The 17,343-nt window shown below is 37.2% G+C and overlaps 2 protein-coding genes and 2 long non-coding RNA genes across 4 annotated transcripts; 1 reads left to right on the plus strand and 3 right to left on the minus strand.

Moving 5' to 3' along the window:
- Positions 1–484: 484 nt before the first annotated feature.
- Positions 485–7,625, minus strand: LOC112294302 (uncharacterized). The gene is made up of 7 exons (XM_024544591.3): positions 7,274–7,625; positions 5,465–6,877; positions 4,753–5,171; positions 4,333–4,485; positions 3,364–3,903; positions 1,836–3,054; positions 485–1,527 (listed from the first exon to the last, which is right to left on the minus strand). Exons 1-6 carry the CDS (start codon positions 7,623–7,625, stop codon positions 2,446–2,448), a joined length of 3,486 nt encoding a protein of 1,161 aa, XP_024400359.1. The 3' UTR covers positions 485–1,527; positions 1,836–2,445.
- Positions 7,626–8,895: 1,270 nt separating this feature from the next.
- LOC149987579 (uncharacterized) lies at positions 8,896–10,158 on the plus strand. Its single transcript, XR_016498045.1, has 2 exons — positions 8,896–9,413; positions 9,800–10,158. It is a non-coding gene; the product is annotated as an uncharacterized LOC149987579 (long non-coding RNA).
- Positions 10,159–10,959: 801 nt separating this feature from the next.
- Positions 10,960–12,889, minus strand: LOC112294132 (uncharacterized). The gene is made up of 4 exons (XM_024544324.3): positions 12,725–12,889; positions 12,123–12,213; positions 11,552–12,002; positions 10,960–11,386 (listed from the first exon to the last, which is right to left on the minus strand). Exons 1-4 carry the CDS (start codon positions 12,737–12,739, stop codon positions 11,377–11,379), a joined length of 567 nt encoding a protein of 188 aa, XP_024400092.1. The 5' UTR covers positions 12,740–12,889; the 3' UTR covers positions 10,960–11,376.
- A 3,876-nt stretch (positions 12,890–16,765) lies between these two features.
- On the minus strand, positions 16,766–17,334 carry LOC149987580 (uncharacterized). Its single transcript, XR_016498046.1, has 2 exons — positions 17,169–17,334; positions 16,766–17,043 (listed from the first exon to the last, which is right to left on the minus strand). It is a non-coding gene; the product is annotated as an uncharacterized LOC149987580 (long non-coding RNA).
- Between the last annotated feature and the right edge of the window lie 9 nt (positions 17,335–17,343).

The following is a 17,343-nucleotide window of genomic DNA, read 5'->3' on the forward strand; positions in this document are numbered from 1 at the left end:
AAATTAAGATCTTGTTCTTAAAATGTGAACATCTCTATTGGAATGCAAAATAATTAGTCTACATGTTTATCAATTAATAAGGCAAAAATCATTTAAATTATACATTTGCTAACAAATAGGGCAAAAATTTTGATTACATATTGGATTATGCAATCCATTTTTTCTTTACCTATTTCCTTGTTTACTTCAATTACTTAAAATAAAATAAGTATCAAATATGAAGTATATTTGTATAAATATCTAAAAAGTAGTAACTTACCAAAGTTGATATAATTGCACCAACAAACCAATATTACTACTACACAATCATAATAATTGTTAACAAACATCCTAACATATTTATACCTCAAGTACACATTAACAAATTATTTCATTTGTATTTATGTGGCAATCAGTCTCAAATAAAATATTTTATTACTTTAAACAATCTAATGTTTAAGTTTAATAAAAATAGCCTTTCACCAAATATTGTTCATTGACCATATACCCAATCATGAATATGTTCCATTCAAGCAAAAAGTTTCATACAGAATGTACTACCATAACCTACTTAAATTAAGGGAAATACTGATTTTTCTATTTTCCATGCCGCTACTTGAGATAGTTACTAAAGTTTGATCTAAACAGTTTTCCGAAATAGTAAATAAATTTTCTAATGTATGATTTCCACCAAACCAGTACTTCAATATTAGCTCCTCAGGTAGCATGTTGTAGGAAAGTTGAGGATAGCACGGCTGCACCTTTTCAAGCAAGGTGTACTTTTGAATGTTGAAGAAAGGCCGATAAGTAAAATGAGCCACAAGTGTGTCACGATGACCACAGATCTGGGCACGTGGGGCTTTTATCAGCTCTGAACTAGGCACGATTACTGCCTAGAACTACGGAAATCCTCAACCCATCAAAAAAAAATGAAGCACCAAATCCACATCACACTTAAAGCGATCACAAAAGCTGGATACCATGGTAAGCATAATTTGTCAAGTCAAAAATACTCGACAATAATGCAGCCGATAGCAAGTCCGTGTTGAAAACTGAGGGTCGGAGAAAGATACAAATGCACACTAAGCACAGAACATGTTCACTCTCCAAGCACCCACGTCCAGGGATTACAGACCTAATAACCTTTCTCTTATTCTTAGGCTTGGAAACGCAAAACTTAAGTACTCTTGAAGATCAAGGAGAACCTGGATCTCAGCAGCAGGATGAAGATGACGAAGCAACCCGTTTGCAATGCTTTAGCCACTTCTTTGCAGTGACATCCGTTCATCGTCATTGTGCTCCCTAACATGCTGTGGCGACAATCCAGTATCGAATTTACAGATCTTTCACGGATGTCCTCTCATCTGCCAGGTTGAAAATTTGACTTCGCAGATAAAACATAAAAATCCCATCAGCCCACTCAATCATAGTGCTGACGTGCTGGCCCATTACAGCTGCAGAAGATGGTCCAGAATGCCCAGCGGCATTTAAATTAGCGGAGGTAAGCATGCTTAACAAGATACTGGCCAGCAGACGACCAAATTTATCCTGCACAAGTTCACAAATTCTTGGTTTAATGCTAAGATCGCCTTCACGTCAAGAAATAAGAGGTATTGACCATCTCTTACATATCCGAGATATCAGCATTAAGAGAACATACAAAGTGCAGACTAAAGAACACAAGACCAAGAGCACTGCAACATGAAAATAAACTCCATATAAGTTTCCTGCAAGAGAGCAGCAAAGGAATAGGTTCCAGTGGCCAAATTTTGAATATTAACAGGACAACTACGTAATAAACCTTGTACACACGCTCAGTCAGGGTTGAGGCAAGAGAATAATATTCAATAACGTACCAAGCCAGCTGAGAAAAGGGTTATCCTCGTGGTTTTGACTGATACTGCGAGGCACTGGTTTGCCAATCAAAGTCCTTGTTTTTATCAACATCCTTGCTGCCTGAATGTTAGTCGACCTATTGTTTTCTGTTACTAAAAAGTACTCTCGGCAACCAGCATTGTTTTACATGTACAAACCTGTACACTACCAGCTCAGAGAAGCTAGCGGCCTGCAATGTGCAGACAAAAAATAATCCTAAGAAAAGCACTCCCCTACGCTGTAATTAGCCTCTTGGCTATCTTGTTCCTTTCATTCATAAGATACAGCAGAGAACTTTCAAAAAAAAAAAAAAAAAAAAAAAAGAGAGAGAGAGAGAGAGACGCAAAGAAATTGCACAACACCTCATTTAAGGTGATAAGCAAACAGCCAAATATTCATTCAGCGTATTTGATATGCTTATCAAGTGAAAAGCACACGCTCTACACTTAAGGACCGAAATCCTATTGTGCTTAACACAGCCAGCAGAAAAAAGCTCCATTGGAATCAGATGGCTTCGTGGTTTTCTCCTCCATGAAAGCAAGGCAACTGTGGAAACGTCAATAAAGAAATTGCTCAATGAAGATTAAAACCTCATTCGGCATCAACATTGAACATTGCTTCGGCATGCCGTTGAGCTATGCCTGCACCTCCCATATAGTACTCATCTTCAGATCCCAAGCTTTCTTGCGATTGCAAATGGGAATCACGGTCCCAAGGTGCTTGAGTATTTATTCCCTCCCACCCCATTGGATGACCAGAATCTATACCAGGTAGTAAGGTAATGAACGGCAAATCCCCATCGTCTCTTGAGAGCCCGTTGTTCAACACCCGCGGACTGGTCAATGAACTACTCTTGTTATATACCAGCTCTGTTCGCCCAGCTGAGTAAATTGCAGAATTGTCGATAGACACCCCCAAGCCATCGGGAGAGAGCAAGTCCACCAGCCCAATCCCCGACGGCTCTTCAGCACCACTCGGAGAACCAGTCTCGTAAGCATTTGCACAGTGTTCAGAATTTTCAACATTGTCCTTCTTAGGCTTTTTCCAGCGCTTCGTAGAAGAAGTTCCATCGTCCTCGAAGTCTTCCTCCTCTCGTTCTGTATGAAGATAAACCCACAGCTTACGATCGCCATCAAATCGTACACAAGGGTCACGCTCATAATGCAGCCGGTCAAGTGCCCCACTTACAACCTGATTAACCTGTCAACACAATTCCAAAACGCGCATATTGTAGCACTACGAATAACATGAAGAAAAGTTGAGCTGAAATCCATTAAAATAGAAAATATTGAAAAATCGTACACAATTATAAGCGAAATAAAGTTAAGCGTGCACTTATGCCACTCTGCTATTTTGACCATATGAGTTATAAACAGAGAAACGCACAAACCAACATCAAGCCACAAGATCCAAAAACATAAAGCAACTTGGGCCAACATAGAACTTCATGGAAACACCAGTTAACCATTGTCGCCAAATCAACCTTGGCGGAATCCATATTGGACAAACCTGAGCATCAGACACATCCTCCATGATGAACTGCGAGTCTCGAATTAGAGCACAAACGTCTGCACGAGTGCCAATACTTCCAGGTAAACGAGCAGCCGCATCTCTCACTAAACACAAAATCGTCACGTGGGGAGGTCTGTCCGGCTTCAGCATGAAGTGATCCCTTGCCTTAGAGGTAGGTTTACCACCTCCTCTTCTCAGCGGAGCAACAACGGATTTCCCTCCATCTGCTGTCGTATAAGCAAAAGCTCGATCAGGTAAAGAATAGCGAAGAAGTTCCTGTCGACGAAAATAAGTTCGCATGTCCTCCGAACTAGGCGCAATCGTCATCAGACTCTTCTGGGCTCTTAAGTCTCGAAATCGCTCCTTCTCGTCAACAGGAACAGGCATGAGTGGAGGAGGTGGAAGTGGAAGTTGATCGATCTGCTGTAGTGTTTCCTGGCCGTGCTTTAGCCAACTTGCAAACATGTCCTCCAATTTCAGCAACGATTTCTGTGAAATACCCCACGCTTCTGCAGTTACCTGCACCTCTAACGCATCCTGTTCCATAGTAATAACAAACCGTTTAGAAAGTCTGAACACAGATAGAAAGACACTTCCACATACACCCGACCAGTTTTTGATACTGAGAGCTTAGAAAAGGAATACTCCTCGCAGTTGTAGATTTGGTAATGTAATCATAAAGAAACAGCTTAATCGAACTTGCTCCCTCACAGGACATAATTTCCCACAATCAAACTGACCACCATCTGATGCAAGTGCGTGTAATATCGCAACCATAAACGAATTCGATGAAAGTGGCAAGCAATTGATAATTAAATAAGCCTAGAATTACAAGATGTAGTAATGAACTAAAACTATATGACCGTATAAAACCTACATATATGAAGGAAATCAGAATCTGTTTTCACAGCTGACCTTCATACATGGCCGCGACTACGAAGGTAATGAGAGGAACTACGAACATACCTGAGAAGAAGTTGAAGCTACAGGAACGGGAGGTGGACCAATCCATGACCATGTTCTCATTTCTTTGTTGAAAGAAATCAAAGGCTTCCATCCTTTCGTACCAGCTGGTGCCACTTTGCTTCCCATTATTTTAAGAGCTCCCCGCACAAGATCCTGATGTTCCAATAAAAATGTTACACAAATTTCACGTAAAACAAAGGATATGAAAGCTCCGGAGACTTAATCTTGCACACAGATACATATTTGACGAGCACATGATACAAAGTAGTTATCCGCAGGCAATTAAAAGGCAGGTAAAATATTAGTATGTATGTGCATATTAGCATCATCGCTCTTCCCATGAAACATCAACTAGATAAGCCACTGAAAACAACATTCTCTAATCATAACATGTCACGAGCGTCGTAGCTGTTAACCCACCTGTAAAGGTTCCATTGTCTCCAAAATTCGATGATCGCCAGGGTTCTCACGCACTCTTCTCACGAGCTCGTTAAATGGAACCCCACGAAATAAGTGAAGTGTTAGCTCCCCGTCTCCCTCCTTACTTTCAGCCCTCTCTAAACCTGAAGCTCCGGTTATTTGAACAATATGACCTAAAAGACTTCCCTCAGTAAATGGAAGATCGAAATCTAATCTTTCACGGGCATAGGGTGTCCTCTCAAGTTGGCCGTGATATTCAGGCTCTCCATCTACAGAGTTGGTGATCAACGCCGTTCGTACAGCTGACAAAAGGTGCATAACCGAGAAGGGAAATGTGGAAGCAAGTGTTGGGGGGGCTATTGGTGCGGGTTTCTTTGATGTTTTGGTTGCACTTAAAGGAGTCTTCTCAGGAGGCGAACCTAGAAAACGAGGAAAATAATGTTAGGTGTCATATTCACATCAGCGACTCAGTAAGTTGCACCAGACAAGCGTTTGTACACACATAGATATCAATGCTCGTAACTGAGCCACAAATTAAAGTTTCGGGCTCAGGAGCCATTTAGTAAATCGATCAACATAAAAGCCGGAACATAAGTTTGTATTACTATGTTTCGAGTACTGCGCCACATAGCATATACCTCGCAACCAGGGTCACCTAGGCTCCCATATTGTGATTATGTGTAGCAAGTTACAGAATATAAGTTTAATTTACCAGCATGAGGGGACGACCCCCCAGGTGAAGTCATCAACACCTCCGCCTTAGGCTTCTTCTTGGTTCTCTTTTTCGGCTTTATTCCTACCTCTTCCTTGGACTGATCAACTTGATCTTCATCGACATGGAGATCGAAATGCTTCTCGTCGATTTCATCGCTCGGCCGAAAGTCGTCTTCTACAGCCCGGTTCTCCTCTACAACAATCACTTCTGGCTCTTTCGTAATCTCATCTATCTTCTTCTTCCGATGAACCTTCATCTTTGGTTCTCTCCGTCTCTTTGCTTTCTCTACAAGTAGTTTCGTGTCCTCAAAAGGAGATAGTTCGTCCACATGTGTTTCGGGCATTTCTGAAGGCACATGTTGCTTTTCCACCTCCTGGATCTGGTTTTTCTTCTTTTTCCTCCTCACGACCTTTTCGCCCTCTGTTGTCCCACTTCCAATATCTGCCATTTTGCGTTTCTTTCCACCTGGAATCTTCTGCTTCGTTTTCTTCTCAACAAAAGTTTCATGAAGCGGGATATAGAGTTCCAGAGGAGAGGTAATTACCTCTTGTTCAAAAGGTAAAAAAGGCTCCTCCTCGTACTCATCCTCTACCAATTCATTCACTTCTTCCCTCTTTATCTCTGTAACTGGGGCTTTCCCTTTTACAGCAAGAGAGGCAGTTTTTTTCAATATGCTCCTGCCCTTCGGCATCAGTTTCAACACCCCCTTTGGTCTAGGCTTAGGGATCCGCACAGGTTCCTCCTGCTGCTCCGCTCTTTCTATCTTCTCAATATCCACCACTCTTTTTGAGGGACCCTCTGAACGATCCTTCGTTAATGATTTAATTTTAAGAACTCCCTTTGACCCAGCTGCTGGCTCCACAAAACCCGACCTTTTCTTTGAGGGTGCTAGAGCACCAACCTCACTCCTGCCCTTCATCAGAAATTTCCCTTTTTTGGGTTGCTCAACGGCCTTCATCTTCAGACCCACCTCTGGTATTATTCTCTGAGGACCAGCCTCGATGCTGGCCTTTACCCTTCTAATAGTCCCAGGTTTACGAACCACGCGTTTAGGTTTGGACAAAGGAAGCGGTTGAGTCTGAAACCTGTCCCAAACTCCTAACCTCTCATCAATATCCGCATCAGGACAATTCTCCCATTGCTTTTGCATTTCGACGAAGAGACAGACCATATGATTGTGATAGTGCCGCAACAAATGATAATGCTCCTTCCGTTGCAAGTATTTTAGACCTTCTCGGTATCGTGATACACGCGGATGACATGAGCCTCCTTTTAACCTTTCGAAAAGATCATTCATTGGACTAGTGAAGTGAAAGATCTCTCCTCTCAGCAAGTCTCGAACGGTATCTTTGAAAACCTCTTCATCTTCGATAGGAGGGAGATGCAATGCAAGAGACTCCCTCTCTTCTTCTGCCAAATCAAAGACGATCCTCAACATGTTATGATATGAAAGTTCCGAACCGATCACATTAAATGAGATAATCAGCACATTTTTTTTAAAAAAAACCAAATTTCACGATCAGTTAAGCCTATGATACAAGCAAGTCAATGACCGAAAAGAAAAATCGTAACTGCAACGGCGAAACACTCAACATCGAGTTGCGCGTAACTTCCATTGTAATCAAACTCACACTCTGGTCACAATCAGCCAAACACATCCAGAAATCGATTCTAAAACACTCCTCAATCTTGAAAACCACTCAAAACCGCTCAGAATTCCTTGTAACAATGGCAGTCAGCGATCACATTCGAACTGAACCCAAAAAAAAAAAAAAAAAAAACAATGAGCGCGCTTCAGTTTCCGACCTGTTAAGCAATAATTCCATGTATTCAGCGAAAGAATGCCCTTCAAGCTTGGAAGATCGAATAGCTGTGAAGGCACGGTGCACATATCATCGCCAATTTGGCAAACCTCGCTGCCCCTCTCCGTAACTTCATCTTCCGAACCTTCAGACTCACCACCGCCGCCTCCTCCTCCTCCTCCTCCTCCTCCCCCTCCTCCTCCTCCTCCCCCTCCTCCTCCCCCTCCTCCTCCCCCTCCTCCTCCCCCTCCTCGGGAATGCCTATGGCGTGGCCGCGCAGGCGGATTATCATCGGTGGAGGAACCGGACATGGTGTTGCCACGACTGGGAAGAGATGCGCTCCCGATCATGGCCATCTCTCTATCTATCGCCTCCTCTGCAATCCTTCGCCTCCTCTTCCTCCTCCACCACCACCACCACCCCCGCCGCCACAACGTTCTCGCAATCTCGCAGAGCTTTCTTCTGCAATCCCCTCATGCCCTACACATCCTCCAGGCTCCTCCCCACCATCGCCAACACCTTCACCAACCATGCCAATCACATGGCTCCCCGATCCCAAACTTCCCCTCCCTACGACAACAACACCACCACCACCACCAACACTGAATTGCTCCAACGCACCATTGGCTCCTCCTCCCTTGTCACCCCATCGCACCGAGCCCAGTCACGCGACCACGGCGCTTCGAGGAGCCCGCGCAAGATAGGGTTTGAATCTCCATAGCCATACCCACGGTGATGGCGAGGTTCTCTACCACGGCTAAGGGTGCCCCTTCCTATTCTAACCCTAACAAACACACACAAACAAACAAACAAACAAACCTCCACAAGTGCTTCTTCTTCTTCACTCCATTGCCCTTCTTCACAGCTTGCTCTCACTCTCTCTCTCTTTCTTCACAATAGTTGTTAGTTGTTGTGTTTTTTGGATGGATGCTGTGCCTTCGCATGGGTTTGTTGCTGCTGCTGCTGTTGTTATTGTGGTTGCTGTTGTGGGGCCTATTGATCCATGGAGCTCTTGAAAATCTCCTTGTTGTTTCTATTCTGCAAACCCATGTCCCCAGTCTTGACTGATTCTAAGTTATACCCTTGTGTCCAGTTCCTGCAGTCCCTTAAATCCAGCACCCATCTTTTGTGCCTCATTCTTCCCTGAATGGATTATACTAATTTAGAATTGTATATGAATATGTTTTGTGTTTGTTTGTAAATCAACTACCACTTAATTTGCATTCTGCATCAATTAACTTGTTTCCGTAATGAATAGTTGAGTACCAGTTTACTATATTGTTTAAATGGGTACTTTTTTTTTGTGTTTAATTAATTACTAAAAATATTTGAAGTCAATAATATTTAGTGTTTCTTGTTTACTACTCAGTTCCAATCATTACAAATGATTACAAATATGTGATTAAAAACAATCCAAGTCATCCTCTTCTCCTTTAAAGTGCGTATTATGTCCACCAATTGTTATGAATTACCTACAATTATTCACCCATATCATTTCATGTATAACATGGTCACAAGATTTTATCTGTTTTAAAGTGGTAAACTCGTTTTAAAAATTAACTCGTTTTAAAATTAACGCACTAATTTGAAACTTTTAAAATCATTCATGATTTCCTTACAAATTATGTTTTGTTACGTAGACTTTGGTTGACCATTTGTCAATTTCACATTAATATTTTTGGCACTATTGTATAATGATACTACTATTTTAATACTATTCTTATTTCATTCTTAATTTATTGGTTGATTAAAGCTTGCCATTGATTCCACCAGATAACTTACACACAACTGCATCAAATCGACTTCTTTTCACAATACAATTTTTTCTTTTTGTCCTTTTTTAAGTGATGGAAGAAAACATACTGTATTGGAACGTGCAATTACAAAATAACATTTGATTTCAAGTTCAAATCACAACAAATATGAAAAGGCAATGCAATCGAAAACAGTATGTAGAATTGCATTTGAAAAAATTAGAAAATTTATGTGGCTTCTATCACAAACCTTCTCCCACTTACAAACAAACAAACAAAATCACCAATTGAATTATGGATGGTTTGCAATGCTACAACTTGAAGGTCGTAATTAACATTGAATCAGTTAACATGAATGCAACCAAATAAAACCAAAATTCATATTTTAAGGTAAGATAAAATCTCTAGGATATTGATCTTTCAGTAATCTTTATTGTTTATAGACGAGAAGATATTTATAAGAAGGTATATTAATTTTGATATTCGAATACAATACTTTCCCTTGGTATTTTTTCAGAAATAAAATTTCAAAAACTCAAAAATCAATATGACATTCTCTAAAACAATGAAGTTGCATAATACACGGCAGTCAAGAAATAACCGTGGAATAAAATTGATAGAATCAGTTAAAAATGCAACCACGATAAGGAATACTTTTTAGTTAACAAGTAGCAAAGCTACTAATTCCAAGCACATCAAAAAGAGAAAAAAGGATGTTAATTTAGTCATCTAAAGGTGTGAGCTTTATTAGCCTAAACTATGCACGTGTGCAACAGCTATTATTGCCGCGACAACTCCAATCATTTAAGAATGGTTTGTGCGATTGTGACGCAAAAGACATCCATTTTCATGTTTGATCCATCCATCAATCAATGGGTCAACTGTCTCAATGACAGATTCATGCAGCACGTCTTTGGTTTGTATCGAAACAGAAGAAGAAGTAGACGAAGAAGACGTAGGAGGAGATATAGAAGAAGTTCACTCTTTCATTCACTCAACAGTTACTTGAAAGACCAGTAATATTCAGAATATGCTAATTGTATCCTCTTTTGGAGTTGAAACATATATTTAGACATGAGGTCATTGACCGTACTTTACTAATTGAGGAAATTTGAAGCCGTTGCCATTGCACATTGATTGATGAGTGAGGAATGAAAAGTCGAGCATCATCGTTTTGGCTCCTCTTGAAGTTTCATGAAATAGCAATACCATCAACTTCTGGATCATGTAAAAATTCACCCAATGTGGATGTCACGAAGTCAAATACAATCGTAAGTTACAAAAAGTATGTAAGAATTCATAGTGATTTGTCGCTTGAAGAAAATGTTATCCATCAAAGGCTTCAGTATTGAAACTCAATTTCTTCTACAACCCTTTTCACACACTAAGGGTCAACTTTCATAACAATCATTCATTCACTTACTTACATGGTTGGTTAAGTCGCAGTTTCTCTCTGTGAGACAACGCCTTCTGGTTTAACCATTCTGGCTGACAATCATTCAGGTGTTCTCCCTCTACGGATAGCAGCAAAATGGAGCTTAAGAAAATTCATGATTTTATTTCCCTGATTGCTGTAACCATCTGTTGTAATTTATTGTAATGTCAGGTAAGACGAACCCAGTTTCGTACACGGTAACACAAAAGAGGACCCCCCTTCTGCAGGTATCTGGCAATTTTGGATTCCAAGAAACCACTCTAACAGCCCTTAAGGTATGAAATTCTCAACGCGAATCTCCTAAGGCGGGTACCTGACGAGTTCCCAAGATGTGGATTGGGGTATTGTTTGGGGTATTGGGGATTACCAGCCGTAACAGCACCACATTCAAAGATCATCGCTCCTGCTTACGTGCTCTAACCTCGGGCTCATCATAGCAGAGCTCAAAATACGGAGAACTAAAAACGAATAACAAGGGCAATTCTACACAAACAATTCCACTTCAGGTCTTTAAAAGTCTTTATTTGGAAAAAGTTCAATCCTTATTCATTCTTGTAGCATAGCAAGTATCATATCCATCAGTGACCCTCAATACAACCATCGCCATTTCTAAAAAAAGAGAAGAAACAGTGCCGACGCAGCACAATTCCCAACCCTCGCCTCTGATGCTGCCAAAAAATAATAAAATCAGCTCACATACGCACAAAAAGTATGGACAATGTAATCCAGAGTTCATTTAGAAGGTAATACTCATCATCAATATCGGTTTATTGATGGTGTATCAGATTAGAAGCATCAGAATTCCCCTGGTTTGCAAGTCTTCAACTACCACCACAAATGCCGATGAAGTAGCAGGCTTGTGCTGAGCATTATCTAAAATGTATTCGCTGTTCCATGGATCATACAGACGTATAAATCTTAAAATCCTCTGCACGCAGGAAATGTCAAGATATGTCAAGAATAATTTCTGTGAGCCAACCAGTCACCACAAAAGCCTACAGAAAAATTAGATAAACGTAACAAACGCTGCTAGTGCACCCTCACAGTGGTTCTGGCAGCGTAAAAATAGTTGGGTAAATATGAGATAATATACCTGGACCGCCTGTTAGTAATCCACTTCAGTTTCGATCTGAATTCCTTCTTAGCGATTCGTTTGTCACGCTCTTTCCTTGCTAGCACCTTGAGCTCAGATGGTTTCCTGTAATACTCTCGTTCTCGTAACAATTTGATACCATTATCATCCTTCAGCCTCCTCTTCATTTTCCGAATGGCCCGCTCCAAGTCATCGTTGGTAACCTCTACCATCACAGTCCGCGTTTGTTGTACTCCACAACCCAACATGTTACTACATTGAGGAACTAAGTCAACTTTGTGTCCCCAAAGACTTTGGGGAACACCTAACCTGAGTGTGGAGTTGGAAACCGTTCTTGCTTTTGGCCACAATGTCCCTTTGCATCCATGTCGCTGCGCGCTGTTCACTACGCTGGATGTGTACTGAGTCATGAAGTTTCTGATGACACCGTGGAGATGTGAGCTCTTTTGACCTGCGATAATAAAGAGTTGAGAAATAAGGCATAGATGAAAGACGAACAGCAAAGGTGGTGCATTCTTCGAGAGAATACATGGACATTCGACATGATCACTCACGAGCAAAAAGAACCTACCCTCAAAATCTTGCGCACTCATGAGCGTGGGCCTCGTGTTAAGCCAGGAGGCAGCTTTGCTTGCCAACCTGCATCTTTGCGGAAGGTTCCGCTGCATCAACCATTTCAATCACCAATCAGTACGAGCTGGGGCATGACAATTTGAATGATGTCGCTACTTTCAAAGACGCTCTAAGCTACGTGTAATGATCGAACACATTTTACTCTAACCAACGCCTCAAATGCTTCCAAAATCCCCAAGTCCTAGAAAGAAACATAATTCTTCGCTCGCGCACAACTCAGATCCATGCAGAAATTCTCAATAAATTAACACGAAAAAAAAAAAAAAAAAAAAAAAAAAAAAAAAAAAAAAAACTAGTTGTAAACCCTCAAATTCTCCAGGTTTTCCAAACGAAATAATATGACTCCAATTTGTTTCGAACAAATAAACGCTCGTCTTTGTATGATTTGCACGCTCATTATGTGACTAACAGAACCTGTCAGCCCATAGTCCAGAAGACCTAACCTAGAAATAAACCAGCGCACGCCGAAACGCACAGGGACACAGAATGAAACACATGTACACACAATCCACAAAAACTTGAAACACAAGCTCGTCTTACAAGAACAACCGCCATTGAGCACCCGATGCGTCGACGAGCAAGTTCAAATTCTCCCAGAAGGACTACTGCAGCAGATGCTCCACGTCGCTAACACATTACGCTACAACCCACAAAATCGTTTCGGGTTTTCGATCGGTGTGCTGCATTCCGAGAAATCGACCCCGCGATGAGAAGTTTAGGGTTTCTCAAAACCCCCAATGGCTGAACAAGGCACTCTGAGTAGCACTGTTTGGGGTCCCAATACCGCGGTACTTGTGACCGTGATCGACCTATAACCGCCATTCAGGAATACATTGAATTCATCGAGGTCACAACTATTGCTTTGCATGAAAATGTACCCCCTTTAATGCATTACTTGCTACAAAAACCTTTTGGGAGTTAAATGTGATAGTTTAATTTTCAAAGTTTATAGTTTAATTATATCCTTCATTCGTTTTTGTTAAATATCTTCAGTTTTAATATGTTTTTATATACATGATTTTGTGATTTTCAACTGCCATTTCATTTGGATGGCCAGTACATCTTATACACTAAAACAAAACAAAACAAAACAAAAAAACGTAAGAAAAATAAATCCTGTTTAATTTATCAAAATATTATGTGTATTGTGTTGCTTGTAGGATGTATATAAGGGTATATTTATTTATTTAATTATTGGCAATTTTAAAACCATCCTCAGTAATGGCAACACTTTAACTGTGAAGTTATATTATATGTAAGTAAATTTTCAAGGAATGTATTCAGTTATTTATTTGAATTCTGATTCTTTTAATATTCTTAAGATGGATATGAGGTAATTTTAGGCTTGACAAAAATACTGGTCATTACATAAGAGATTGAATAAAAATAATAGTTTGGAATACAATGTCAAATGATTGATAGCAATACACAAATTGTATAAATAAATACATGTGTATATACACATACAAACCACATTTTCTATTTTGTGTACATTATTATGACGTGATAGTCATTGATTTAAAAACCACTATAAAGTCATAAATCTAAAAACTTTATCATAGATTTCTTCAACTAATAGTGCTTTAAAAAAAATTAATATATTAATTATAATTTTTTTTCTAATATTCAAATATTAACATAAAATAAACATTTTACATGGCATATAGATGTAACAAGGGTGTATGCATACATATACATACAACAAGAAGTTTATGAAAAATAAAATCAAATAAATTGGACCACAAATTTATATATTTAGAAAGTCTTTGATATATAATTTATTATATATTTGTTAACCTCAATTTTTAATATATATATATATATATATATATATATATATATATATATATGTATGTATTTATGAATTTATATTTTTAAACTTAAGCATTGAAAATAATATTATTAAGATGTTATGTATGTATATATATATATATGAAAGTGGAAACTCATGTTGATGGGCACAAGTTAATAATTTTTTTTGATTTCAACCAATGAAAAGTTTTTTTTTGCTCTTAGTCTTATATCAAAGTTTCATTATTATATAAATAACTCAAAATATATATATATATATGTATAATTATCAAGGAGATGCATGCTAATAATTTAAAAGCAATGACAATTGTTACTATATTTTCTTATTCATTACTTGTAAGAATATGGTAGTATTTCAATTGCATCGACCACACTGTAGTTGTTGTTGTGATTTTGTGACATTTTCAAAAACAATTTTGTTTTGATCAATGCTTTAGTGGACAAACCCCTTATCTTTATTGCTTGCAATTGAAGGCATTCATTTGCATTAGCAGCTTAAGGAATTGATGGAGTCTTTTATGGATGCTACTTATTGCATTTTAGCAACAATTTTACTTGTACATTTTAAAGAAAAAATGGGTATCTAGTCTTTAGATCCCTACCTAGTAAGTTGTAGTGAGGGCACAAGTATCAAACCTTATTACGAAAAAAACATCCTTCCCATGCTAGATTAATTGTAAGTAGCATAGACAAAGACCAAGTTGTTGGGGTAGTGATTAAAATACAATTGCCTTTGACCACATGACAAAAATACAATAACAACATTAAAAATAGTATTAAGGTAGATGCAATACAATGCTTGGTGGATATAATAATAATTTAAGTGTAAATATCAATTTTTTATTTCTATGTAAAGATTTAAAGAATAAACTACCAAATATACAATATCAACTTGTTACCATATTGTAAAACAATATATTTATTTATTTATTATTCATAAAATTTTAACTTCAATTATATATTTATATAAAAGCTAAATGCATTAAAAAATATATATTAATTTAAATTACTATTTAGATCATACTCAAAGGCATATTTAATAATGTTTTAATAATAATTGCAAGTGGCAATTGACATTTGAGAACTTTTGGAAGTGAAAATTGATAATAATATTTATAATATTTTTAAATATTTTTTTAGTTTATATTTGAAGAAATAAAATAAATATATAATTTTTATTTATTAAATTAGTTATTTTGTAAATAATAGTTAAATTTTGATTGTAGTAGTCTAACAATTTGATAAAGATTTCAATTTGATAACAACTTAAAAATCAAATTGCAAATTTTACAATTACAAACTTAAGAAATATAAGCAAAAGAGATGTCGGAAAAAACTTAAGTCCAATACTTGGCTGATCCACAAGATTGTAGAGCTCAATGAATTTGAAAACCATCTCAAATAAGATTTAATTAGATTGAAGATTGGCAACACAAAGGCTATAAAGTAATAGAATGAATATAATAGAAGGTTAATATAGACAATCATTTTAATATGCTATTCAAACCAGTTTAAATAACATGTTACATCTTTAAAAAAAATGATCAATTATTTTTATAATACACTTAACTTAATTGAATAAATTATTGATTAATCTTATTCTAGTTTATAAAAATAAATAAATAAATAATCATGATTATTTAAACCAATAAATTTTATGTTAAGATGCATATTGAACAAAGTTACGATTAATATAAATACATTACTATATTTTGTTGAACCTTATAATTGTACAATGCCATTAAGGAAATAGGAACCAAGAAAGTTCTTGAATTTAATAAGATTGGTGTGGAGTTTTTAAAACTTTCTTATATATCATAAAGGAATTTTTTACAAAATTAATCAGTCATTCAATCATAATTAAGGTTTTTCCTTAAAAAAAACGTAATAGAAACATTATTCTAGTTTAAAATAACAAATTTATAGTTCTTTTTGGAAACTTGAGTTCTTTAACTTTAATAAACATATTGTAAAAATATTTGCAAAAAACTTATATCCTAAGCTTTGATTCCTTGTCGTGGAAGTTATTAATCCTTACTAATGTGTATTTTTACCACATAATTTTTTTTAGTGATATTTTAGTGACACTAGAAACTATAAGCTAAAATATATATATATATATATATATATATATATAATCTTTATTGGTATAAAATTTAGACTTTTCTAAGACTTGTAATAAATTCTTACATATCTTATTTTTATTGTAAGTAAATTATAATTTTAGACAAGATTTATTCATTTATTTGAAATCTCTTTTTGTAAAAATTAAATCAAATTTTTGTATGGATGATAATGTAATCAATTCATATTTCTTTTATCATATCAAAATTTTATCAAATTCAACTTAACGATCTCTAAAAATACCTTAATTTAAGCCTTAAAAAAACTTTCAAAATACAAAGAATACATTTTTATAGCAAGATCTTTAATTCACTTTGCTTGAGTTTCACATAACTTCTCAATGCAGTACAAATCTATACAAAAATGACACACCATGTATTAAAGGGATTAACAATGTGAATACTTCAAAGTTTTTAAATAAAACGCCAGCAAAATTAAACAAAAAATCATTATTTGTTACAAATTTAAAAGTTTAGAATTACTTGGTTCTTTTCAGGAACATTTACTTTTTAAACACTATGGATTTGGAAACTGTCCTTACTTTCTGCAAGAAATGAAACATGAAAAGACAAGACATTTCATTTGGACAAGCCAACAGAAATATGATAACACAAAAGAAAATTACATGCATAATTACGAAGTACATAGATAGAAGTCATGACCTTCTTGAATAATGGAACAAATCTTCAATTACAATCAAATCTAATAGAAACCGAAGAAAGAGTGAAAATTGGGAGATCCCTCACAGCAGTCCGATTGCACATACAACATATTACCTTCTTTAATTGTGATTGCACACACCTTTTCGACCTTGAATCGATGATGGGTAGGTTCACATGCTTTGAGACTCGCAGTTCGTCTAATGGGGTGATGATCAAGTAATGTGTTCCCCGAAGCTGCCATGCATAATCCCAATTGACGAGCTGCAGTGATAAGGTGCGAAGTCAAAGCAGTGGTCATGCAATTTGATATTGATATGAGTGGGAATCAACATTACCGACGAGGTGTTATAGACCCGTCTGCGATGCAAAAGATACCAATTTCTTACCTTAACGTCACAGCAATGCATTGCATTGCTTTCACGCTTGCTCGCGCAGAACAACTAATTTCTACAAGACTGTAGTGAGGCTTTGCACGACAATTGCACTGGAGATTGTACATTCCGTGAGGTAAACTGAGATTATCAAGCATGATAAAAAAAATTCTGCACATGAAACCAACTC

This window comes from Physcomitrium patens, chromosome 17 (genome assembly GCF_059467195.1).
Source record: "Physcomitrium patens ecotype Gransden chromosome 17, ASM5946719v1, whole genome shotgun sequence".
Lineage (NCBI taxonomy): Eukaryota > Viridiplantae > Streptophyta > Bryopsida > Funariales > Funariaceae > Physcomitrium > Physcomitrium patens.